The sequence below is a fragment of the Rhea americana genome, unplaced genomic scaffold (assembly GCF_003343005.1).
Source record: "Rhea americana isolate MKP2758 unplaced genomic scaffold, rheAme1 scaffold_91, whole genome shotgun sequence".
Taxonomy (NCBI): domain Eukaryota; kingdom Metazoa; phylum Chordata; class Aves; order Rheiformes; family Rheidae; genus Rhea; species Rhea americana.
Window position 1 is genome coordinate 1698637 of NW_028187100.1, and position 26822 is coordinate 1725458.

The following is a 26822-nucleotide window of genomic DNA, read 5'->3' on the forward strand; positions in this document are numbered from 1 at the left end:
AAAAACAAGCCCCAAAGCTAGAGAGTGAGGCAGTCAGCGGGGAGGGGGGGGAAGGGCTTTTCTGAGGAGCTGGAGAGAGGCGGAGGGAGAGCCGCCGAGGTCCTCGCAGCGCCCCGCGCTCTGCCTCAGCGCTGCTCTGCCGGCGCCTGCCGCCCGCCGGGCTGCAGGCAGGGGGGGTGTGAAGGTAAGGGCTGTCACCGTGGCTCCGCCGGGCCGGCCCCGCTGAGGGCTCCGTGGTGTGCCGGTGCGTGCGCTCACGGCGCGGCGCGGGGGGAAGGCGCCGGCCCCACGCGTGCCGCGCCGCCGACCTCGGCGCGCCGGGAAGTTACTTTGTTCGGAGAGTTGCCGCGGGCGGGCGAGCGGACCGGGACTCTGCGGGCCCCCGCCGGCCGCTTCCAGGTGTCGCCGGCGCCGCCAGCGAGCGCCCGGCACTGGCGGCCCGCGGAGAGCCCGGGAGCTCCTTCAGCCGCGGCTTCCCCGCGCGTAGCGAGAGGAGAGGGTGAGGGACGTGGAAGAACTTCCCTTTGTCACAGGAGAGGGTTTCAGTGACCTTCCAAAGTTTTGTTCCAGGAGGAAACAGTCCAGTAAGTTTTTCAAAATTCATGCTGATTTTGATATAATCTGTCGCACTGCTATTTGGTATCCAGCATGCACAGAGCGATGGAACAGGAAGAAAAGATTTGGGAGGTTTAGGTAGTGATTTCATTGCTTTTATTATGTTGCTTTCTTAAGAGCTGCAATTTGGATGTTGCATTTTCAGACAGCTAATACGGAAAACATTTATATACCTAGATGTATATGGGTAATGTAAAAGATAAAGACAGGAAGCACACAGAGGCAGGACAGATTTTAAACATTCAGTTCCGTTTGGGAAAAGATCGATAGTTGAAGATTTCTTCTTTCACGATCTGTACCTTGACAATGTCATAAATAAGAAATCTGCTGATACTGAACTTCAGTTAAATTTGAATGAATTTAGTAAGTAATCTATAGTATAAGAGGGCTTTTGATATTCTGCACAAATTGATAACTAGGCAAGATTATTAAACTTTGTGGTTGGCTTCTGATGAGGTAAACTCTCATTCATTCAAAAGAATAGCAGTAGATAAAACAATGATACAAGACTGTATCTTAAAAATGCATGTCCAGAATTTGACTACCATAAAAAGACTATCTCATTTGAGAAGAGTAGTTAAGGAGTCATTCATTATATGATGGTAATCTGTGTTGTAGTCATACATAATAAACCGTTTCTTGATGCCAGGCACTGCAAATTGTCCGACAATATACTATACAAACAGGGTTTTAAATTTTTTATTTTATAGATTTATTTTGAAATTGTTAAATTCATGTATGATACATACATAAATTGATTGATGTTAATTATTAGTCATGGTATTCTAATAGTATATTTAAACAGTTTTGACTTTGCTCTTCCAGTTTATTTCATTGTCTCAGGCTATCCGAGACAGAAAAATCTTCAAATTTCTCTTTCCTTCTGAACATGTGTTAACCCCTCTTTCTTTTTTCTTTTTTCTCTCCTTTGGCTTAATTTAAAGCAAAATAACCACTGAAAATACCTATACAAGTTTACGTAAAGAAAAATGTCAATTTTAAAGATACCTAAATGTTCTTGGTAGACTAGAGCAAACCCATCATGCCCTTTGTGAAAACCTTCTATTAAACATATTTGTACAATACTTGTTTTGGTATTAGTTTCTGATGCCAAACAACAAACATGAGAAAATGCAGAGATAAAGCTGTCACTCTGATCTTTGTTTAAACAGGTCGTTCATTTTATTTAGTGCTGTGTACTCATTACAGGAGCTGTTAGTAGGAATGCAAGGTGGACATGAGTTCATACATAGCCTGTTCTGACATTGATGTTTCTGCTTCTTGAACTAATGACTCATAGCATATAGTRTTGTTTGTGATCATATTTATTTAACTGGATTCAGTAAGAAACTAGAAAAAATTTCCAGATTATATCCTCTTAGGAACTGAACAGGATTAGTTCTCTTTCTCAGGTGCAGTCCTCACCTGCTGAGTAACATAGGAGGAGGCCCTGCTTTATTTTAGTAGAACATGTAGAGGTGCATGAAGAGCTTACTGTTTTTAAGTCAGCTAGAATTTTGCCAATGAATTACAAGGAAGCAGACTCAAATCCCATGAAACCAGGTAACTGTTTAGTCGATTATCCAAACAGTTTCTTTTTCCAGACATATGGAAACAATAACAAATAGGGAACAAAACCAGTAAGTTTATAATTGAGAGTTTTAATATTTTGTACATAAAACAGTTTTCATCTCAAATGATTAATAAACATAGTAAAAAGAAATCAATGCAGTCTATTTGAAGAACAAATGGGCCAATTTAGGGTTGTGTATGTAAGRTAATCTGAGGGATGATGAGCCTCTGTACAAGTAACTTATATTAAGATATGTTAGTTAAAACGTATAGTTTGAGATCTCAGAAGAAGATTAAATATAGTGCTGGCAACTTTAATTCACGTGTTCTGGAATGTACACCAGGTTAGTTTCAGAGATCATTGTCCAGAGGTGAAATAAGGTCGTTGTCAGAGCATGTGAAAGCAAGGTAGTCTCCAGTTGTGATTTCTAACTTTAATACATATTCTAGGCTATGTTTCAAAATATAAGCAACATTAGTTGTGTAAGAGCATCCTTTAAGATCACTTGGCTTTTGTCCTTTGACTTCCTCTTAGAATATCATCCTTTGAGCCTGATGTTACTGTAAGTAAAATACATGTGAATGTACTGCTTGGGCAAGGTTGCAGAATGACAGTCCAGTATAAGAAATATTGCAGAAAAGAGCAAAGTTATTATGGTAATGACTGCTCACCTGCTACTGTAGTGACCATCTCTAGAGAATAAAGTAGTTCATTCTTTGTGACTGCTCACTACTTGACCTCATTGTTGAAACTGTCAACAAGTGTGCCAGTTTTGCTGTATTTGGTATGACAGCGAGAATTATGTTAAGATTAACAAGTAACCATCGCTGTTTATATGTAGTAACTTGCAGTCACAACTGATTAGGGATTCATTACACTAACCTAAATACAAAATGCTTAACATTACTGCATTCAGTCACTGTTTAAGTAGCCAAAATCCCATTATCCACTGTGGGAGCAAGATTGAGTCTGTAGTGTCATTTAAGCATACTGTATTGTATATTACTATAGAGAGCCTTACTGATACTGCTATAAAAGGAACTGGTTATCTTTTTCAGATATCTATTCTCAAAGGTATGTGTAATACATTTCAATTTGAAGTATCTGCTCTAACTTGTTATATAGTTTTAGTTTATACATTTCTGCTAATAACAATTTTACTATATATGGCACATGTATTTTTTCTGAAAGCTATTTTTTGTGCAGAATGACCTCCTGACCTTTTAAGTTCAGTTCCTCTGCCATACAGCCAATCCAGCTTGCCTTATGGCAGATGAAGGTTTCGCCATTCAACCAAAGACTGAAGCCAGCAGAGCAGCTGTAGAAGCAGCATAAGAAAGAGATGATGGTTACTGATATTTTTGACTGTTTTTTCTCTGCCTTTCCCTAATTGGTTGTTTTGCTCCAGCTCCTTCTTTGCCAGCTCTCGCAGTCAGTTCGCTTTGCTTCATGTGCTCTATATCTCAAACATTCTGCATGACACTTTCTTAACGTCTTTTTCCTTCTCTCACCTGCTCTATCATATCCCATCTTCTCTCTGCTCTTGGGTTTTGTGGAGCTAATCCCATTTAATTGTTCCTTTCTTGGAAAAGAAAATGCAAAGARCGTAATGTTTTGCCATTGCATCAGTCATTCGTCTGTGTTGCTGATTTTTTTTCCCTGACATTTCCTTTGTTTGGTTTATGTAGACTGTAAGCTCTTTGGGGCAGATATTCTTTGTTATTCAGTGACTGTACAGTGCCTAGCATAATTTTCTCCTGGGTCTCAATTGGTCTATGGTCTATAAAAATAATAAATAATAATACCAAGATTACTTTGACCTCATGGAACTGCCTCTCTTCTGGTTTTTGGTAGTAAACCAAAAAATTTYTTACTTAGAGCTTATCTTTACTGCTGTTCTAAGGTGTATCTCAGTTTTGCTCCTCAACACATATACTGAAGTCCCTAGCGTGAGTAGTTTTTGGTAAAAGTGCAAGATACCTTGCCCAATGCAGAGGGGAGAGGATGAATTAAAACTTGACTACTACCAGTAGTTAACAGTGTAGTACCTTGAAGAAGAACTGAAATAAAAAATGACAGTTTAAACAGTTTCTAGTGGAAAATTCAGTTTTGGAAACACTCCCTTCCCCTCACAAAAAAATGTTTTAATTTCACCTTCACCAAGCTGATAAAGAGTAAGGGAAAAGAAAATCCCCCAAAATATATAGTGGTTTCATTTGAATAATTTGGTATTTTCCTTATAAAAATTTGTTCATTTTACTTTTCACATACTTTGCTTTAGCATCTTTTAAGTCAAATGAAAAATTGTACTCAGCCCACATAAATGTTCAAAAGAGTTTCTCAAACCTCTACAGATCAGGGGACTTAACAGTGCAAACAGTTACGAACACAGCTATTCAGTGGCAGCCAGTCCGGTCACTGAACAATCAAGCGATCATCACCTTTGGTGCAGGCTGAGCAGTGCTTTACAGTGTGATAGCTTCCACCTGAACTGGCCTAGCTGGCATGGAGTAATGTGAGTGCATTATCCCCGTGTAGCTGTTGTCCCAAATCTAATTTCTGGGTGGCCTCTTTAGCTTCAGGGAGAGCAACGATTTGAAGTGTCCCTGTGTGAGAAAGGCATTGTAGGGCTGAATCCTACTGACGAACAAAGCAGCAGTCATCCATGTGAGGTCTGGAGAACATCCAGAGATGTTTGACCTGAATCGCGCCCCTCCCCCCCCCCCACACCCCAGGCTGTGTATCTGGGACTTCCCCCTTAAAATCTTTCCTCTCTCTTTCTCTTCGAAAGTGTTTAGTTGCCTCTGCCTCCCTTTCCTGTGAGCCTTGTAAGGGGGATTTGTGGGGGCATGACTTTGTGAATAGGAGGAGTGGGTGGCCCGAAGACCTCTTGTGTATTTTTTCCTTATCGGTCCTGGGAGGGTTACGTGGGGTTTGAGGGGGACGGGAYGGGGAAGGAGGAGAAACAGGACAAACCCACCGACTTTCAGTATTAATAGAGTGACGTGAAGGATTCCAATGGGGATGAATGAACCTAAATGATTGAAAGGTGAAAACAACATCTATAGGACAATATATTTAATTTTCAGTTTTGTGTCTGAGAGAAAAAATGAAGCTTAAAAAGATTTACTCCATTCTTCTGTGATTGAACTTCAGTCCTTAATGAAAAATAATGTGCTGATCTCCACAGTTATCATTATAGGTGTACTTAAATATAAGCTGTATTTGACTTTCCATTTGTTATATATCCTTATATAGCTTATATTTTRGCATTTCATTCATCTTGAACTATAGGAATAGATTGGCCAGTTTTATTTTTGCTGTTTGTGTGTATTAACATAAAGATCAGCAACCTTTCATGAGTGATTAGATGGTAATGTTAGATTTATTTCTGAAATCAGAGGAGATTATTGGCAATAGAAACTTGGCCAAAGCTAAGAGATGCTGCTTCACAAGCAGGGAAGACTCTGTAAACTGCTTTATTAGTAGTAACTTGCTTGCATATGAAGCAACAGTTCTCAGCTCCTGCTAAACTCAGAATACATCTCCAGCTGTGTGTTCCAGTTGTGCTGTGCCCTGTTCAAATCCACCCCCAGCCGCCCCCTGACCTGCGCTACGCTTCGCTGATCGCTAAGCTTACTCTGCTGGTGACCAAAACTGATTTTGAATCCTTACGTGAAAATCAATTGAACTGACCAATAAAATAATCCTCTGCTCAGTGTTAGACCTTGCCACATTCTGATATAATTTTTGTATTGGAGCAAGCAGGCTAAACTATATGGAATGCATTCTGCTTCAGATATGCATGAACAACCAAATGGGCCAAATTCTATGCGTTTATGCACAGTTCCAGTTGAAATCAATTTGGATGACTTCTGTGGCTAAGGCAAGTGGGATTTGACCCAGTAGGGGTTGTACAGATGCAGCCTGGAAAATAAGTGTTTGGCCAGTTGTCGCAAAAGCTGAAAGAAACAAACAAAATTCTTCAGTTATAAATTTAAACCAAACCTTTGTTTCTTAAACATATTATGTGTCAGTATTTACATATTCATTTTCTAAGTAAATAATACTGCATTTTAAAGGATTCAAGAGCTGAATCAAATGGCAGGCCTAACTACAGACTGAGATATACAGTCAAATCACCACAACCCTAATTTACTCCTATTGGAATGTCCATTTTTAGTAATTTTTCCACATAACCTGTATTTTTAGCTATTTTTTCTTACTATTGTCATTCTGGGATTTGTAATTTTTCCTACACACAAATGTATAACCATGATTTGCAGTAACGTAACAGATTTTAAAGTACTGCCAGAGATGAAAGCAAATTTTAGAGTGAGGAATGAGTTTTGTGGCTTTTAGATATTTATTTAAAATTTCCTTCCCTAGAGGTAATTACTTAAATAGATTAGCTACCTCTGAAGGTATTTGAGGATAAATACAGGTGATATTGAGCCAAATAGTATATTTTTGAGGGAAGRGACTTGGTTTTACCTAAGAAAAATGTATCCATTTAAAACTTTTATCCAAATACAGTGTTTTGTACATTCAGACAAGATCACATATAGGATTATAATMCAGCATTTAGCCTTGAAAAATGCTCAGTCTATTTATACATCTTAAAGCATTGCAGATTTAAATATAAAAATATATTGGTTATATTGTAAAATCGAAGTTAAGGTGTAAACAAATATTGTTAGATCGTGTTTATTTTTAAATTGAATAAATGAACAGTTATTTGTATGGATGAAGACTTGATTTAGAAAATGATACTACTGATAATTCCAAATAAAATTATATCTCTACAAAGAGAAGATTCAGTTACTGTAGTTTTGGGAAACTAGATAGGGAAAATAGAAAAAGTAATTTAAAATCATGCAATCCTAGTTCAAAATAAGACTAGCTAGGAAGGTTTCTAAGTGGTAACTGCTTTAAATCAGTACTGAATTAGATTTCACAGGCGAATTATTGTAATTTTAGTGTTTTCTGAATTCATTCATCTATCTGTTTTTCTGGATGCCTGGTCAGAACTTTGGCACGTAGTAGGTAAAATATATCTGTTGAGGAAACTCCACAGAAGTGAATGTAAGGGCATAGTTCCAAAAGACAGTTTATTTATCTCATTTTCCTTCTATACTACTTGCAATGTCTGTGTAATCTTTTTATGACAGTTTAAGCCAACAAGTATGTTGGTGTTCTTTATGAATAAAGTAACAAGAGAAACATGCATAACATATTTGAGAGCAATAGATAAAAACTAATTTGAAGAAAAAAWTAACTTCAGTGAAGGATTTTGTCATAACATATTTGATGGGTCATTACAATCAGCAAGGGAGAACAATGATGTGTGTTTTACCTTGACGAGAAAAAACTTCGGGAATTTTGTTGTTACTTTCTAATATGGGTTAAGGTAATTATAATTACAGAGAAAWAAGAGGTCTTATTTAAGTCACTATTTTTTTTTTCACATTACAAAACAGAGCTCGCTCGGTATCCTGTAGATCTGCAGTAGCAAGTTGGTGATACATACGATAAGGCACTGAAGTGTTCATTGATAGAAGAAATGGAAGTTCCTAAACAGGAGAGGATAGATACTGCATTTCTTCTCRTTGAAATCAGTAGGATTTTGAGGCATATATATAACACAGAATTACGCTCATTGGTTTTGGTATATGAATGGGAATAGCTCAGATTTCCTGACAGAAAAGATACAGCCATAGCAGTGAATATTATTTAATTGATGAATGTTAGCAAAATCAGATTCATTAGCACAAAAAAAATCTCAGAGATGCATGTTTTAAAAAGATCCTCCGAAGGATCCCCTTAAGAAATCATGGTGATGATATGACTCCTTTAGGCAGAGTCTGCTAAGGAGAGCTGAAACTGAGAAAAAGGATGCTTAAGATCTCTTTCAGTTAAAGATATACCTGAAACAAAGGTTTTTGACAACGAAGTTTTATAACACAGTGAAGCATATGTGCTCCTGCTACTGGAAGAGAATTGTGAAATTCATGGTAACAGCCACTGTAAAGAGGCATTAGAAAAGGTTTTATTCAGATTTTTGACCTTAAAACAATTTGACAAACTTGTATAGCAGTATAGCTACATGTTGTGCCCTGAGAAGCAGATGGTGCAATATATTTTGCCATCTCATGGCACTCACTGAATGAATTGGTGATTATATTCCAGTTTTTGGTGGAAATAAATCTGCATTACAAAACTCACCCTAATTCGTACATTTATTTGCTGCTTAAAAACAGAGATTTCTTAGTATGTGTGTGTGGAGTTGGAGCTGCCCTTCAGTAATGTTTTCTCTAGATTAGGTCTGAGACACAAAGGCAGCCCAGGGAAATATGCCAGATCTAATGTGTGTGCCAGGCCCTCTGTGTGTGCTGTGTCTGTGCTGGGGGTAGAGGACTTCAGGCTTGAAGGCTGTCACCCTGGCACGTTTCACCAGAGCTAAACTGACATTTAGAAAAAACTAACAATCTCAAATGCTGTATGGCTTCTGTAGTTTAAGTAGGGTTAGGTTTCCAAGCAGGATTTTGTAGATCATTAAATTCATATTGTAGAATTCCAGGAAGTTTGTAAGGGTGATAAACACCTTAAATGACACCACAGATTATAATTCAGGTATCCTCAAGGAGTCTRTTGGGTTTTTTAACACACTTTTTTTAATTCCCATTGACATTAATTGCAGGTACGTAAAACATTTGCTTTGACAAAAGTGGGCTTATAAGTGCATACTGCAGTGCTATATACTGCAGTTTTATTTATTTTTTAAAATGCAATTGGAAATGTTTCTGTTTGTGAGAAATCATATTCCTTTAGAAAGCCTAATGATTCTAKCAGTAGAAGTGTGCACGATCAACCTTTATACCTACAAGTATCTCAATGACATTTGATTATGCTGCCTTCCATTTAAAGTCCACAAGTATGTTAAGAGCATTCAGATGCCTTACTGTCGAGTGAATCCAAAGCAGTCTGCTAAGGGAAGACTCGGTGGATGTGATTTGCCAGGATTTGCATTCTGTTTCTTTCAGAAAATGAAGAGGAGGAAGAGGAGAGTGTATCCCCTTTGGAAAAGCTTTCAGCTGCAGAACGATTTGCCTGGCTCATCCATTCCTGCAGAATATTGCCTTTTTAGGATTATTTCAGTGTTCATTTTCTGATGGCAGAACTGAAGATAGCAGACTAATTCTATTGATTGATTTCTTGCTGGAGTATGTGACGTGTATTTTAGCCAGCAAAAATCCATTAGAGCTTTTAGCCTGTTTCTCATAGCAAGTAATGCTTTACTGGTTCCAGTATATTCCATTATTGCTGGACAGTCCATAACACCTTTCTGAGTGATTTAAAACAAAAAAAGTAGTAGTTTGTGATAATGAAGTTACACTATAGGTTATAGGAATGTTACTATAACAATTGGGACCATTGCTGCAAAATCATTCCACAATTCCACAATTGGGACCATTCCACGGAGAGCAGTTTCTCCTCAGTGTAGGGGAAGACCTGAACTCTTGACCAAGCTCTGGGTAGAGATTCTTGTTAACAGCGTCCATGGTTTGCACAAGAAGTGAATATATGACTATSTCATCCATAACAAACTCTCACACACTTCTTTAAAGTATTTTACTGCTGCCGTGTCACTGGCTTTTTCTGAAAAAATACAGCTTTGATGATTTACAGCTGCATGAAAACATTTTTTTTTTGCTATTACATTTCTTTTCTCCATTGCACCCCCAAATCCCAGCTCGTCAGACTCTGAAAACTCACATCTTTGCTGTAGCTACATCTTTGCCTCTGATCTAGTACCAACCTTCTCTTTTTTTCCTCTTGTTGTCTCACAATTACTAGTGCATTTGTTTCTCTCCAACTTTTGCCATGGTGTGCTCTAGCCAGGTTAGGCTTCTTGGTCTCACATTTTTTTTGTAACCTTGCAAAGGTTATTGCTTAATAGGTGTCTCCTTTGCAGTTTTCTCTCTTAATTTGTAACTTCTTTGTATTGTTATATTGTCATCATTGTCATCATTATTTTGTCCTGTTTAACTGCTATTTCAGGTGACATCTGCTCGAGCTATGCTATTTTCAAGTCTAAGTGTTTATTTTCTTTTGCTGGAATAATTGTCAAAAATTCTCAGTATTGTTCTTAGGCTTGAAACAAAGAGTAGATGATGGAGGAAGCAGTGGAGCTGATGGAGTAAGATATAGTGAGAGACAATGGGCGAGGGAGTAGACTGAGGGATGAACAGAAAAGAGCAGAATCTGGCAGCAAGGAGGTGAGATTAAAATAAAATATTACATTGAAACAGAAAAAAGATCAGAAACAATACACATAAAAAGGCTGGAGAATTCATGTAAAATAGAGGGAAATAATTATGGCAGCTATACAAGAAGGTTTTGAGATAAAATTAAGGGAAATTTCAGGCTGAAAAAGTCAGGACATCTTCATACAATGATTTATTTGAGGAATTAAATATATGCCTGGGTTCAACCACCTGCCTAGTCTGGTAATTCCTGAGGAAGGATGCTATAATCCAAATACTTCGTGGCTTGATCCAAAGTCTGTTGAAGGTAGTGGAATGGTATCTGTTTTATATGGTGGACTGTGGATCAGGGATCTGTGGACATCTGAAAACAGACTAGAGAATGCAGCAGAAATATAATGTACAGAGAGCATTCCTGACATCAGTAAGAAGATGGCTTAGCTGATTTAATAGCTTTTTCTCAGTCTGTGATTCTAACAGCCAGGATTGTGATATTTATTTTAGTATTCATGTTCTTGCAGTCCTTTTTACATTTCTCTGTTTTTCCCTGGCAGACATCCCGCAGCTCCATAAGTCTGGGGGAAGAAGGTGGTTAGCATGTTGTTGCTGTGGGGATTTGAGTCTTAATGCTCTATGTTGGTAATGTTAGGCATATAATTTTAAAACTTGCATGCTATAGCAGCAGGTAATTATTTCCCTGTTGCATTTCACACTCTGGTTTGGGAAAGGAAGAAATTTCAGATTATTAAAAAAAGTTATAATTTGGGGGACTATTGGAAAGGAAAACAGAGGAGAATAATGGGTGTCAGTCTGGTTATCAGTCAAGCTGGAAAGAGACAGCTTGTTCTGTCGAACACCAAGAATGTTAGTAGTGAGCCAACCATTTATGCAGGAAGGCAACCCTAGACTGAAAGGTAAGGTTCAAAGACATCTGTGTATGTTTCTGAAATGAGCTTGAATAAAAATCCCTACTGAATTATACTTACTGATTATGTATGTTACAATATTCTGATTTTTTGTCTAGCGTGAGCTGTTTATGTGATTGCTATTTATTTTTATGGCAGGAGCTGTGTCTTTGTTTTTTTTCTCCTGTCTTGGATGCTTTTTATGTGTCCAGGGTCGACATTGTGTAACTGTCATTTGGTAAAAGGCTCAGCAGTGCTGTAGCATTTTCTTTTCTTTTTTCTTTCTTTTTTTTTCCCTCTTACCTCAAGTGAGACATGTTGGCTTCCTGTTTCGCACATGTTTATATGGCGAACTTCKTGCTGAATGTCTGTGGCTGGCGTCCTTGCAGGCTGGCCTAATGCTGTAATTCACACACTCTCCCATATGCAAGGAGATTCCTCACTTCTAAGGACCCTTCACCACTAAATGATGCTTCAGCGGTGTACTTGCTGTGGTTTATTTCTGTTTGCAAGCTGAGTSGAAGAATGGTTTTGAAAGGACTGTTAGTTAGTTTGTGATGGTAAGTGCTGTTTTCCACTTACCTGGAAAGAGGAAGCAGAGCATGAGCATGGGTATTGGGGTACCTGAATACATCTACTGTTTCTGCAATAGGTTTGATGTATAACTTGAGAGAAGTCTTAAAAGATAGGACCCAAACAGCAGGCTGACAAAAGTCATGTTCTCAGCTGTTGTAAGCACTAGTAACTTAATAAGCCCAGCAGGAGATTCTAGGTCTTACTGGGCAGTGCCTTAAATCCTTGTAACAGCAGTTCAGTTGTATGTAAAATGGGCATAATCTTTGAGTTATAAAACTGTATAGAGCTGTAGAATCACAAATTATTRATCATACTGCAGAATATTTCTAGAAGTCACTAGTTCTAATCACTTCTTTCAAAGAGAARTAGGTTCACTTAGAACAGCTTGCCCCTATAAAATCTCTGACCTTGCTCATGCAAACTTTTTTAAAAAATGCATCATTTTGTGCAGGAAGCTCCTCAGGGAGGGTTCCTGACATCTGCCATCTTAATTTCTTATTTTCTAAATGCAGCACTTTTGTACTTGGTTATTCTTACAAGGATCATGCCTCCCTCCCTTCCGTATGCTCTAGCTCATTCCATTTTGGTATTTCGTAGCCTGAATGCAGCATGTGAGAGTGTTTAAAATCCAAAATTTTCTTCACTGTTAATTCTAGTATTTCCTTACCAATCACTTCTGGGGGAGGGTATGAAGGAATCTGCTCTTTTATTCTCAGACTGTTCTCCTGCAGGTTGTTAGTGCTAGCAAGTTGCCGTCAATTTACAGCCGTTCAGTAAGTAAAATGAGCGGAATCTGTCATTCTGGTTTTATAAAGGACAAGATTTCTCAAAACAAAAATACACCACTACTTCTTGGAGCATTTAATATCTTTAGTAGTTAGGCAAAGGAATGAAGTTCAGATTTTTGAAAATGCCTAGGTTCTTGACTCCCACTAGAACTGAATTGGACCTACATATCTATAAATAGCTTTAAAAATTTGTGCGACTATGAAGACCTTCCTTATTCATCACTTTTGGTACAATCAGAATGGCAGTGAGATACATCAGCAAGGTTGCATTAAGAAACCTGCAGTCCTGCTTTCCAGAAACTGCACATACTCAGTGAATCACTTTATTCTGCCATGGTTTTTGATTAAATACATTACTTTTGAAGCAGATTATTTATATTGGGCAGAAGAAAAGAGCACTTGCTAGCATGAAAGTAAATATTTAAGTTAGATAACTCTTAGAGGCGATGCAAAATTATACTATAAAAATACCCAACCTTATTGCTTATAATCCGTTTTTTATTAAAACTGGGAAATAAAAGTAAAAATCACATTTAAATTGCTTTCTGATGTTTCTGGCGGATACTCTTTGTATTGCAGTAGGTTTCACTTTCTCACCCTGCTTGCAGTGCTGCCGTTCTAGACTTGTATAACCTTTGTGGAAAATTTATTCCCAAACATAAAACCTGAATTGATTTTACTTTTTAATATTTAATACCGTTTATCTGTGTGTTAGTCCTCAAATCACTTTCTTTGCCAGTGAATCCGGAATTAGGGGCCACTGCTGTCTGAGAGGAGGATGTGTGTGATGGGAAGAATCCTCATGTCTGTATCAGGAGTTCTTTCAAGTGATATTAAAAACCAGGAGCAAGTACTGACATGTGCATGCAAGGCGAAGTTTGCTGTGTTTCTTAGGATATAAAGAAAAACCACTCGCAATACACCCCTTGATGAATGGCAGAGACCTTCTGAAGAATTGGTGAAATTGATTCTTTTTAACTAGAATTTTAGTCATCTACAGATGGGTACTCTGTGTCAAGTTTGTTTGTTTGTTTTTTCCTTTGAAGATGCATATCTATAAACATTCAGCAATGCAGTCAGAGAAAAGATGAAGTAAATGATTGTGTTGACAAAACATTATAATTTGACATACCATTCTGAAGAATAACTGCCTTGTGTTTTAGATATGTATTAAATGTTTGAACTATTTGAACTATTTGAATAAGTTACCCTGTGTTTCCTTTGCAAGTTTACTTCCCCTCCCACCTCCCACCTCTAACTCAAGTATATTCATCAAATTGCTGAGTTGGAAAGGTTTGTAATGAGTTCTTTGAGCTGTATGTCTTCCTCCCTCCGTATCTCCCCTTAATCTTCACCTGACATTAAATAAAGCAAATCCCAAACAGATTAACTGTCAAACAGTTATGCTCCATCTATTCAATCTGCTTTTAGGTTTTCCGAGGGGGAGTGTGCTGATTAGGTAAGGAGATGTCATGGTCTTCTTCTGTCGATGTAGGAAGATAGCAGCTATGATCGCCTGAAAAAGCAGAACTACTCAGTGCAAGCATGGCTTTCGCCCAGTCGCACATTATGGCAGCTAGAAGGCATCAGCACAGTAGACTCATAATTGAAGTGGATGAGTACAGCTCAAACCCCACACAGGCTTTCACGTTCTACAACATTAACCAGGGACGTTTTCAGCCCCCACATGTGCAAATGTAAGTATTATAGTTTTGTTACTGCTCTAGCACAGCCTTCTGAATTGTTATTGCCTTGTCGATGTGGTATTTGATGGGCCAGTCAAAAAGAATTTGAAGAACACTGTTTTGCTGCCTTTCTAATACTAATTGCTATAATGATACAAAATCAGTCCATTTGGGAAATATAAGTACTTTGTTAAAGGATGGGAGAAAGATCACTCCACTAGCATAACTTGATATTTATGTATTAAAAAAAAGAAACAAATAAGAAGCAGTGGTATTAAAGGATTTTACAAGGATGTTACTTTCCACAGTCTTAATACTGTTTGTTAGCATTGTGCACTTGCTTATTGATGTAAATAGCTGTTTAAATGCCAAGCCTGTATTCATAACAGGTATTTTCCTATTGTTTCTTTGGTTATATTGCAGCTACATACAAGGAAAAAATGACATCAATAAATAAAATAGTTTGGGCACCCATCCGACAACTTACTTTCATACCAATGATGTGCCAAAGATGCCAAGTGCTTAAAGAGTAATTAAAATAATGTGTTTGTTTCTGACTTCTAATATCATGACGACACCAGTAAAATTAACTGCTCTAAATGATTTACTTGTAATGTAAAGTGGAGAATTATAATTACAAAATGAAACCTGCCATAAAGTTTAAAGCCAGAAGGAAGAACAAAACAGTTAAGCCATTACAAATAAATTAAGTATAAAATTCTACTGTAAAATATTTTTATAGGGAATAAAAACGTCTACAACATTTTATTGTGTTTATTAAAGAGAGAAGTGGTCTTATCTTTAGATCAGAAGCCTGGCTTTTATTTTTTAWCAGAATCTTTTGTTCTTTTATGAAGACTAAATAATCACCTCATTCACATTTTTTGTATTTAATATAATTTGATAACTTCTAAACATAGGCCATGATTTTTGCAGTTAAAAACTGAGGAACAGAGTGTATGCTTTATATCTATTCTGTGATATTTTATATACATTCTTTGGCATAACTTAGACATTGCATTTTAAAAAAAAGAAAGACTAACATTTATGCTAGCATGGTGGTGAACTAACACTTTTGTGGGGCAGTAGATATTAGTTYATAGTCTGTTTCTGAATACTAGTAGTATTGCTTTTGTCTCTTACCTGTAAATAGAATAGTGACAAGGGAAAAGTAGATACAAGTGTAACAGAAACACCTTTTATTCCCATAACTGCTATGGGTGAAATCTTAGCCCGAGCAAGTTTTGTCATTAACTTCAGAGAAATGAGGGCTTTGCCTTGTCTTTATATATATTTSAAAATACGTAGAGTAGTGATGTTGCAGGCAATCATAAACAGATTTCAGATTGACCTGTTGACAGCTGAACTTGCGTTAAACTGCTCTCACCGTAATTATTTTTCATGCTTTTTTCTTTGGAGTTCGATCTTGCAACCCTTCCTTGGACCTCAGTGCCGTTTTGTATTTCTTGTTCCACCTTTCAGTGTCCAGAATATGCTGACAGCATTTTCCTAGCTGCATCATGGTGTGATGACTGGTTTGCCACTGACAAGAAGGCCAGTAAATTCTGACAGTGTTTTCAAGTCTCTCAGTCATTTCTAGGAAGTTCCTGTCTTGCTCCTGTGTGAAACTCCACTGAAGTCTTATGTATAAAACAACCTCTAAAAGAGGTTTTGCACTGAAATTTTAACTTAGCTTTTCAGCTTCTCTGCAAGTTCACATATAGTTGAAAGAAAAACAAAAGCATTTGCATAAAAATAATCAGATCTTTGTACCTCTGCTCATGTTGCAAGCAGTGCATTGGGTGTTGATGTGACAGTTCTTGAGAGAAGATGTTACACAAGAATATGGGAACCAAGCCTTCAGAAATTATTTCCAATAATACAACTTAAAATTTGACACGTTTTTACCTGTATACAGCTTCAATAAGTGTCTGATGCTTCAGCATGAAAACCTGCATCTCATTTATTTGGTTCATTGTATTGATATCTTTTTCCGTGCAAATTCGCTGGCCCTTCGCACAGTATTTAAAACTTATTCATACCTTAACARTCAGGAAAGCGCTGTCCACATCTCTCACCTACCCCATCCAAACTATAAGGAAAAGCATAGGTATTTTGTGCTGCGTGGATTGCTGTGGTAAGTCTGTTGTTTCTCTGTTGGGCTTTAGAGAAGGAACATGCAAAAGAAGCTACTCCCTGACATCCAACTTACTGCTAGACTGAGCTTTAAAAGATTTCTGAGGGAGAAGAAGCACCCTTAGGTGCTTTAACGGCTATGCTACTGTAATGGCTCAAAAAGGAGTAACTTAGATCAGTCCATATTCCTAATTTTATACTAAGATAGTATGCATAATTTAAACCTGGCTAACTAACCTGATATGTTACTCACTTTGGGAAGTGCTAGGCAGGGGGAGGAATGTTCAGGAGCTTGTGTGCTGCAGTGGCATTTAATCTTAGCTTGGAGGGCTGCAACGATAGCCAAGGTCATCTTTCTCTTCTCCCTCTCCAGCTATCCCGGTTCATTTTGAGGAGGCACTCCATGACCTAAACACAGCACCCTTCACACAGACGGCACCTTCATGCAGAGTACATCCTCACCTGCTAGTGTAAAGCCCATCTTTCACCATCCCTATTCCCTTGCACCCAYGGTACCCCTGCGGAGCTTGCCTTATGGCAAGATCTCTTGCCTCCAAAAGGGTGGCAGCTTACACACGATGGTAGTCATTCAGCTGCCCAGTTGAGGTTGTGTCTTCCCCTGCCTAACCTCTTCCACCTAATTCTTTTCTCTCAACCCCAGCCCTTTTCTGTGGATCTGTGGTTCCCTTGCTGTACACATACTCCCTTTGCCGCATACACAGTGCTTACAGCTGCTTGCCTTTGGGCTGCATTGTGGCCACCTATTCTGCTGCCCTTAAGCCAAATTTCATTATTGTATGTAGTATAGCTAGCATGTACTTACATAGCCCACTAGCATGTATATGCTGCTAGCATGTACATTCATTAGGTATGATTTGGTCACAGCTGGGTTGACTCTATGTTTGGTTACTTTCTGCTCAGAAAGTGGAAATACAGAAAGATGGCTACAAGGCAGTCATACTAAAAGGCCATTTCTCCAGAATAGCTATAAAAACTCCACATGAATGGCTGGTGCTTAATGTAATGGCTTAAAAAAAMCCAACAGTTTTTATTCCTAAAATGATATAAGAAGGACACATACAAGATAATTTACTTGTATACTAGCTTTGTAGTTATAGTGTAGAAAATGCTAAGAACTTTTTTTAAAATGTATAACAAGATTGAAATGTTATAGATTTTATTGCTGACTGTCCTTCTAGTCTTGTGAAAGTCTCAAAAGCGCCTTAGTTTACCCATCTATAAATTTAGTAGAATTCTTCTTTGACTTAGAGAAAAGATTGTGATCAAAGATYATTATCTTCTGCCTTCTGAGTGCCTTCTGGAAATGTACCCAATAAACTCAGGGGTAGTATCATTAATAACAAAGACCTCTAATTTTTTTTCTGGTTTTATTTATATACAAATAAGAGCCTGAATTGAAGTACAGCCAGCAAGGGATAGGAAATACGTATTATATATTACAGCAGTGAACAAAACTAATTTTGTTTTTCCTTTCAGAATAAAGTTTAAAAAGTGAAATAATCCATGACAGTTCTTTGTATCTCTCATGTTTCTAGTGACATAAAAACTCTTGCATCTCATGGTTTTTAGTTCTAGTCACCAAAATTCCTCCGACTGGAATAGCAGATATGGTATAGCTAGATGCATTTGCTTCTATATGTGCTAATGAAATGTGGATTGAAGGTAAAAAGTTTGAATGAGTTGAAAATGAGTATKCTTCATCTAGCAGAAAAGTGTACTCTGTTTTCTTCTTCTATATCATAAGTCTCATAAAATTGAGTTAGATCTTTTCTTTTTCTCAGATTTGAATATTGAGATTGGGCTCTGAACAATATAGTCTCACCCCTCACAGCGCATGATTTCATTTAGTATAATTAAGCCTAGAAAGTTGCCACATTTGTCCTCACAATAGTCAGGCTTGAATGTACATTTACAGCTGTTGCCAATGGAGTTCTTATCTTGCTTTGCATTAGCACACTGAAACATATCTCCAAAATGTGTTAATTAAATTTGTTGGAATTATATAACTTGCATAAAAATTTATAATTAGAAAAAATCATTCAAATGTATTTATGTATCTGAAATAAATCTGTTCCCTCTGTACCATGTAATCATATTTAAACAATGCAATAGAATAGTACTTGTCCTTTGAAACTGGCATTGTCTTTGATTTATTTGTATTTGTCTCAGAGTTACTGCCATAGTTGAATCTCTTTTCCATAATCTCTTCAAAGTAATCCATCTATCCAGCAAATACTGAAAATGTTGTGTTGTGAACATTGAGAGTTTTTACACTTCCCATTAGTGTTAGGTTTGTTTTAATCAATYCCTTCCATCAGGCAGATCTAGAAAACTGTATGATCTTCTGTAAAGGTAAAAGTATTAGAATTGCAAAGGAGACACTRAAGTATTTTATAACTTTTTTATGATACATTTCTTACAGGGTTGATCCTGTGCCCCATGATGCTCCCAAACCTCCAGGATATACTCGATTTGTCTGTATTTCTGATACTCACTCAAGAACTGATCCCATCCAAATGCCATATGGAGATGTGTTAATACATGCTGGTGATTTTACTGAGCTGGGACTTCCTAGTGAAGTTAAAAAATTCAACGAGTGGCTAGGTAGGTATTGAATTGTGTGTTTATTTGAAAATAAATTTGATTTACTGATTGTATCTGCCCCTCCTGCCTCCCAGTAAAAACCATCACGCATTCAGGAGTGATGAATATTAATTTGACTTTTAAATTTGAATGGCAGTGAGCAGAATCAGATTTTTTCTTTCTTCTTTTTTTTTACAAATATTTTTGCATTTTTCCAACTGAGCAAATAAGATATGTGAGACTATTCATCTGTTCTGCCTTCACACTCTCAAGCGTACGTTAAGCAACTTCCTGGTGTTAACAACAATTTAAGTCAGTAGGCCTTTAATGATTTGCATAAAATCTCTTACATACATTGTTATGGCTTTGCTTTCCCGTAAAAAAAAAAAAAAAAAAAAAAAAGTTGTTGTGACTGAAAACATTTGTCTGTTTAACCCTGGAGGCTCATAGCTTTTCTATCTGAGGCTCAGCTGCACCACAGTCGTGAGTTCCAAACAAAGCAAAACGTGTGCCTGTGGTTGCTGTCTTGGATGTGGCAGACCAGATGTAGATACCTTCTGTAGGCAACTGTTGGCATTGGTATCTGAAATTCTGTTCCACTGGGCAAGAGAGTGGTGATTTACATGTGCTTCTGCAATGTTTTGTGTATGCTAAAAACAACAAGAGTGGAACCTGGAAAGCATACGCTATATCCAGACAAAAGCCCTCATCAGCATTGTTCATGCAGTGTGGATACCTTAATTCAAAATAAAAGTGGATTCTTGATTCTGATACTGGAGGAGAGGAAGTGAGGAACTTACAGAAAGGAAGGACACAGGACAATGTACTGGATTTTAGTTTTTAAGTTGATTTTCTTTCTTTTAGTTTATATTTTTTGTATTTTTTCTTGTCCTTTTTGCTACCTGGTATAGCATTCCATGCTAGGAGTGCAGAAAACTGACAGATGCAGGTAGGCTGAAATGAGATTTAAAAAAAAAGTCTTTACAATTTAAACAAATATTTACAGACTAGCCTCTTTCTTCCCCACCCCCCCCTTTTTTTTGTCAGTGAAGCCAATGCTGATAAATATTTTTTGAGCTTGGAAACTTGGTAATATGCATAACATAGAACAATTGATTTAGGGAAAATACTAGAATGCATTGAAGTAAGGAAGTAGAAGAAGAATATAGAAGTAAAATACTCTGTTATAGTGCCSTTTGCTCTGTCTGTAAACCCAAATGGAAGAGGATAGTTGTACAACAAAAAACAAATTTTAATCGTTCTCTGTAGGTCTCTACCATGCATTATATTAATATACTGAAAATAGCACACAAAGATTTTAGAAACCATGTGGTTATCCTTTGTAAGTAATAGCCATTTTATTTATCTGCTAGAGTGCTTTGGGATACTGCTTGTGAGCAAGGATGGGGGCTGCACACATCGATTGCCTCAGTTTTTGTCTCCCTAGTTCTCCATTTGCCTTCCTGCGGGTCACAGCTGTACAGTGTTCTGAAGAAGTCTGTAAGATGAAATGCGCTCCGTTTGGCAGGGAGATTTCACAAGGCATTTTGTGGTGGTCTCTTCGTCATCTTTATTCCAAAATGAGGCTTATTTTTTCTGACTTTCAAGGCATGCTTCCAATTTCATGATAGCATGTAATTTGGGAAGAGTGGATTTCTGTAGTTTGAAGCATATTTTTTGCAAGAGTGTATCTTTGAGATACGCAAAATTAGGAAGTTAAATAAAGGATTTTTTGGTTCATTGGCAATTTGAAAAAAAAATAAATTCTTGAATTAATTTTGAAAAGTTCAATAGAAAAATATTGGGAGTCACTACACAGGTAACATTCAGTATTTAGAATTTTGTTTGAGTTAAAAATCTCAAGCATTGATTTTYAAATTATATTTAATGAAGTTTCAAAAGAAACTTTTAATTTTTATTTTGAAAGGGGTTTTTTTTGTTCTGAATGAACAATTTGTGAGTTCACGAATACCTTTAGCGTTGTAAAATCTATAGTCAAAATCTATAGTCAATCTACATTACTAAATGTTTCCCCTTTGAGATGAAGAAACTTAATTTGTTCTGTTTCTGCTGGTTGTGAATTTTGTTATGAAAAGTACTAGTGTCTCACAGTTTTGATTTTTCTAGATTGCCACTTCCAGTATCTGCCATGAATGCCATGATTTTGCAGCTATAACTCCTGCATCTTACCCAGTCCTACCTGCTTCTCSTTTTTCCCCTTACATTAACATTTTATTAGTTTCTTGAGAAACTAATTGACAGATTCTGACAGGGACTTGCACCTCCATCCRCATCCCTACCTGCTGCTGCCAAATTTCTCTGCCTATTCCTTTATTCTGTAGCACTGGACTCACTTTCCCATTTAGTTATATTATTTTATCTCGGTTTTCTCTCCTCTGCCATTAGTGGACTATAGCTTTGTTTATCCCTTGGAATAAATAAAGGGATATTTGTTTATTACCCCTTCCCTTGAGGTCAGCTTCCTTTTGACTCCAGATATGTGTACTACTACTGCTTTTTCACCGTATTTTTGTATGTAGTACTGATTCCTGGCCTTTAGTTTTCTCTTCTGTCATACCCTCCTGGGTGTCTGCTACTCTGGTTTCTCAGCCTRTTTCATCTTTTCAGGAGGCCCTTCAGCAAGTTCAGAGTCTGTCTTTCTGTTCTATATAAAATGTCTGTGCCTTACTGATGCAAAGTATATTTTACATTAACATCCCTAACTTCCATGAACCTTACAGTTAAATTAAGCACATGCTTGAGTTTTGTTCTAATAGAGGCACATTGGCTTGCTGAGCCTAGAATACGTTCTCTCTTGTTGAGACTAACTGTATAGGGGTACGTAGGAGGGCCGGTACCAGCTCAGACGATCTGTCTGTCTAGCGCAGTATTGTCTTTGACAGTGGCTAGTAGCCAAGGTGCTCTGCTTTGCCTGGCCCTTAGTCACCTGGTTTTATATTTTTATCCTCTGACCTTTAAAATCCTCTCATTTCATTTCATTTCATTTCATTTCATTCTTCTCCTCTGTAATTGGTTGTTTTCTCCTATTTTTCTTTTTCTCAAAGCCTCCACCCCCCCCCTTCCCAGGGAGATCTTTGAGGTTTTATTGGGGCTGGGTTACTGCCCAGCTCTAAGGAGGAGATACAGGGCTGGTGAGAACTGGATGTGCGTATTTTCTCAACCTTCTCTCATATGCAGTCCAAGGACTTCCTGAGCCACAGCAATAACTTTGTATTTAATAGCCCTTGACAGATTTTTCTTCTGTGAGTTTTTTAATTGCTTTTTGAGTCTAGGCAAATTTTTAGGGCTGCACAATCTTGTGGTAAAGAGTTCCACAATTTAATATGGATTGTGTGAAGATCTTTGCTTATTTTGAATCTGTCGTCTACTAGGTTCATAGTACTATTTCCTAGTACTGGAAGAAGCAACCGTACAATTCCACTCTTCATTCTGCTCAAGGTTTTATAGGCTCTTCTCTCATTTGCCCTTCTAATTGTGGTATTTTTCAGGCTAAAGACGGTTTAATTTCTTCTTACATGGAAATCATTAAATGTCTTTGATCATTTATGTCACTTCTCCTTACCTCTTCTTGTTTTTCTATGTCCTTTAGAAGATAGKCACACCAGAACTGCACACATTCTGAATACACCACAGATTCATCTGCCAACATGACGAAATTTCTTATTTTGTTCTCTTTTCCTTTTTAATGTTAYGGATTATTCTTTTGGTATTTTTGACTGAGGCTGGATGGTGAGTTGGCATTTTCATAACATCATTACCTATTATAACTCTAAGAACTCTTTCCTTAATGGTGATAGTTCAGAACTCGTCACTCTGTATCTAAAGTTGGATTTTTTTTCCTGCACTTGCATTATTCTGCAAATAAATTTATGTTCAGTTTCAGCTGTCTTTTTATTGTGCAGTCAAACAGTACCATCATGCACTTCTGCAAGTCAGGTTTCTATATTGCTACCTTTATTCAGAATAGCTTAGAAAAGAAGAAAGAGGGAAAAAGGATGAATAGTCAGTTGACAAAGTTTGCTAGTCATTTCCCCTTTCTCTTTTCCTGATTTGGCCCTTCTCCTATTTTTTTTTTTTTATTTCTTATTTTCCTTTCTGTACTTAGTCTGTTCCCTGATTGTGTTTTTCTTCCAAATTTGTGAATCCAAATTTTGGAAATCACAAAATAACAAAACATATTTTATGGTTGGCCCAGATGAAAAGTCAGGAGGCCAGTGAAGCTTTCTAGTAGCATTTGTAAGGATAGATTGAGGACAGCTTTGAACATATACTGTTTWTTCAGTATGCCCAGGAGATTTTAATGATATCACTTTAAACAACTGAAAATAATTCAGGAGAATTATTTCTGTATTTTACATTAGTATGTAATCAAGGCTAAATAAGGTAGATTATATTCTAGGATATACTGAGCTCTCTGTGTACTTGCACTCAGCCTTTCATTATTTTTGTTTTATTATTTTTTCCCTACCTGCATATAAATCAAGTGTGTTGTAGGACAAATACAAAGACAAATGTCTTTTTTAATGCACTCATCAAATGATGACTGCAGACCTATCCCCATTTTGTATCTTCCATATTGTTGGAACTGGAAATTGCCTGCTTGGCTCAGTTGCTTTTGTAATTCTCTTTGCCCGTGTCTGTAATAATCACTTCCAAATTTTGTGTGCTCCAGGACCCATTGCCACTTTGAGCTTGTGGATTGCTCTCCTGGAAATTTAACCGTGTAGCTGATCTGTGACATAAGCTGCAATACATACTTTATTTTCTCTGATCACTCACTCCTGTGTATGGCTAACACTTTTTAAAATATCCATTGTTCCAGTGTGTTTGCTTGAAGTTTCCAATGTCAAAGACACTCTTCCTATTTGAAATTCAAGTTCAAGGTAAATTTGAGATTAAAAAAAAAAAAGAGAGAAGGTGGCTTTGCATTGTAGTGGGAAACAAAAATTTACTCTTCAGAATATTTTCCTGGTAATGTTGATCTTATGTGCATATCACACACACAAAATAATTGATTAATTTGTTTGACATGCACTCACTTCAGGAATTGACCTGAGCAGATTCAGCTCAAAGGGTAACATTTTTCTTCCAAACTTTAAATTGACTTAGAGTGAAAATGCCTTCCAAACTATAGTAACTAGCACTACTAGAATCACCTGTTTCTGGTATTACACTATAGAGCAAAATCAGCTAATTTTGGTCAATAAATACTATCCCTATTTTTGAAATTCTTGATATAAAATTAAAAATCTTCAAAAAAGTCTGAAAGCTTAGATTTACTTCTTTTCTACCATTAAATTTTACAAAGGATGGTAGTTATTCTTTTCTCTCTCTCTCTCTTAACAGGTATTTTATATTTTTAGGTTCAATAATATTCACATTTAAAATAGACTAAAATTGTGTTAAAGAAGAAAGAAAATCAATTTCAGAGCAGCAATCGTAAGAAATTACGATTTATAAATTGTAGTCATGCCATYTTGACCATCAGTAATTACACTATTTTTATGTTAATGTAGAAACCCCTTGAAAGGAGTTTTTAAGCACTAATTATCTATTTACAAAAGAATGGCTTTGGAAATGCCGTGAAAAACATTGAGCTATGCAGGGATTTAGAACAGATGTCATTTTTTAAAGACTAGGCGAACTAAAAAAAAGTGTCGGTTATCATTGCATTTCTTAAATGTAGAATGGCCCAGATCCTTGTGCATGTCTAAGGTTCAGACAGCAAAGCACAGACAAGCACATGGAAGCATGCTCTTTCAGTAATTCTCTAATTCTGGGGATTTACAGTATCCTGTAGACTTCCAATCATTAAACTGGCTGCCAGGAGTCTCAAGGAGTAGTTAAGCTACATCCTGGTGCTGGGAAGATGTGCCAGAACATCTGTTTTCCCAGCTATTCCTCCCACGGTAGTGATAGGAAGAGAAGCTTTAGGAGCTGTAAGTGCTAAAGGACTTTACCCTCTTTCCTTCTTCCCAAGCACATATATGATTTGAGGGTATTTCTGGCTCTTTGTACTAATACTGAGGTTGCTTCTTTTGACCGATGGAGTGGAAAACAGCCAGATTGGAAGATAAGTCTGAGTTCCTGGGATGATTCATGTAGAAATGATGCCCTGTGATTTTTGTAAATATTGATATCTTAAGCCCCCAAAATAAGCAAGTGAGAAAAAAATACCCAGTCTGGATTTGCAGACAAGTTGTAGCTTTAGGAAGGCAGCAGAGTCTAGAGGAGCAGAGAGCAACCAGGAGGGCGAAAGATCTAGAATATAATTATAGAATCTAGAATGTAATTCTGTTAAGTCTTGATTGCCTCTGGCTAAGATATTTGAAAGAGCCTGAGGAAGACAGGCAACCAAATTCTAGTTAGTCTTTGGATTTGACAGCCTCTTTGTTGTTCTCCCTTGAAAAATCACAAAAATGATGCTTGATCCACCTACCACGTGGATGTGTTTCAGGATTAATTATTCTCAGTACAGCATTTTGAACGCCTACTGCAAAGCACTATAAACAAACATTAAACATTGTTATTAGTGCTGTGCACCTCGTATAGTGACATGACACACAGCTCTTTGTAGTCTTCTCTTTCAGAAGGTGACAGCTGGGAGATACCGAAAACACCTTTGTGGCATCTGAATATCTGAGTTGGAATTCATATCAATGTGCAGAGAGATTTGTGTAGGAAGTTTAAAGTATTTTTAATTGTTACTTTTCAACACAGTTCTCCATCTCCTTTGCTTTCATTGTCCGCTGATACATGTTATAAACCAAAACCAGAATATTCCAAAGGCCAGAAAAGCGGTTGTAGAAATTTATCCCCTCAGTAAGGTATATTATTTAAGACTGTAACTTCCAAGAAGCAGAAAAAAAGAATTGTAGTCTGTAGTTTGAATAAAAATTAAGTATCAAAGGGTAAAATGGACCAAATTGTGTAGTTGGGGCTTCTTAAAGCATCGATTACCATAATCTTAGGGGATATATCACAGGAAGGTTCAGTCTAGGCATAACTTACCCTTGTGCAGTTCCCTAGGTATCTGTTACTGACCACTAGTAGACGGAAAGTACCAACCTACTTAATTTTTTGGCCTGACTCAGCTGCTCTCATGGTCTGGTTTGCAACACACATGGAGTTGGTTCTGGGTAATTACAGGATGATTAAATAAACAGATCTAGGCTAAAATTAAGCCATTTTTCCTTTAGAAGTAATTGTGGCCAATTATGATATGTGTGCATGCGTGTGTGTGTGTGTGTGTGTGCATGTACGTGTGCTTGCATGTATATCTGTAACAAAGTATATCGAAGAGCAGAAGTTGGACTATTACCAGGTATTTTTTTAGTTTGATTTGCCTTTATCTGCTTATTTAAAAAATCATGGTTTGCAAATGTGAGCAATATGGTATGTATTTGTTGTTTTAGTGTTTGATATAATTGCTGGCTTTTATGATGCAAGAATGTCTAGATCTAGCAGGTAATAGATGACTTAGGAAGCAGTGTTCATTTACAATGTTACTCCAGATTACACTCCATACAAAAAGTATGTTAATGTGAATTTCCCAGACATCAGCCCCAGTGTTTAAACACAGAACTGTCAAAGAGATGCTAAAAAAGCAATTTGAGGCAGTTATGCAGTCTTTTTACTATATCACTCACTGC

At 37.2% G+C, this 26822-nt stretch overlaps 1 protein-coding gene across 3 annotated transcripts in view; it reads left to right on the forward strand.

Annotated features, from left to right (window-relative positions):
* The first annotated feature begins 48 nt into the window (after positions 1 to 48).
* MPPED1 (metallophosphoesterase domain containing 1) overlaps positions 49 to 26822 on the forward strand; it is a 63295-nt gene continuing 36521 nt past the window's right edge. Inside the window, exons 1-3 of one of the 3 annotated variants that reach the window (XM_085324408.1) lie at positions 49 to 184; positions 14156 to 14421; positions 18989 to 19170. In XM_085324408.1, coding sequence (XP_085180534.1) covers positions 14270 to 14421; positions 18989 to 19170 — 334 coding nt within the window. In that variant the 5' untranslated portion in view covers positions 49 to 184; positions 14156 to 14269. Of the gene's footprint in view, positions 185 to 211; positions 585 to 14155; positions 14422 to 18988; positions 19171 to 26822 lie in introns of those variants that run through there. The other 2 variants (XM_085324409.1, XM_085324410.1) reach the window with 2 other exon arrangements.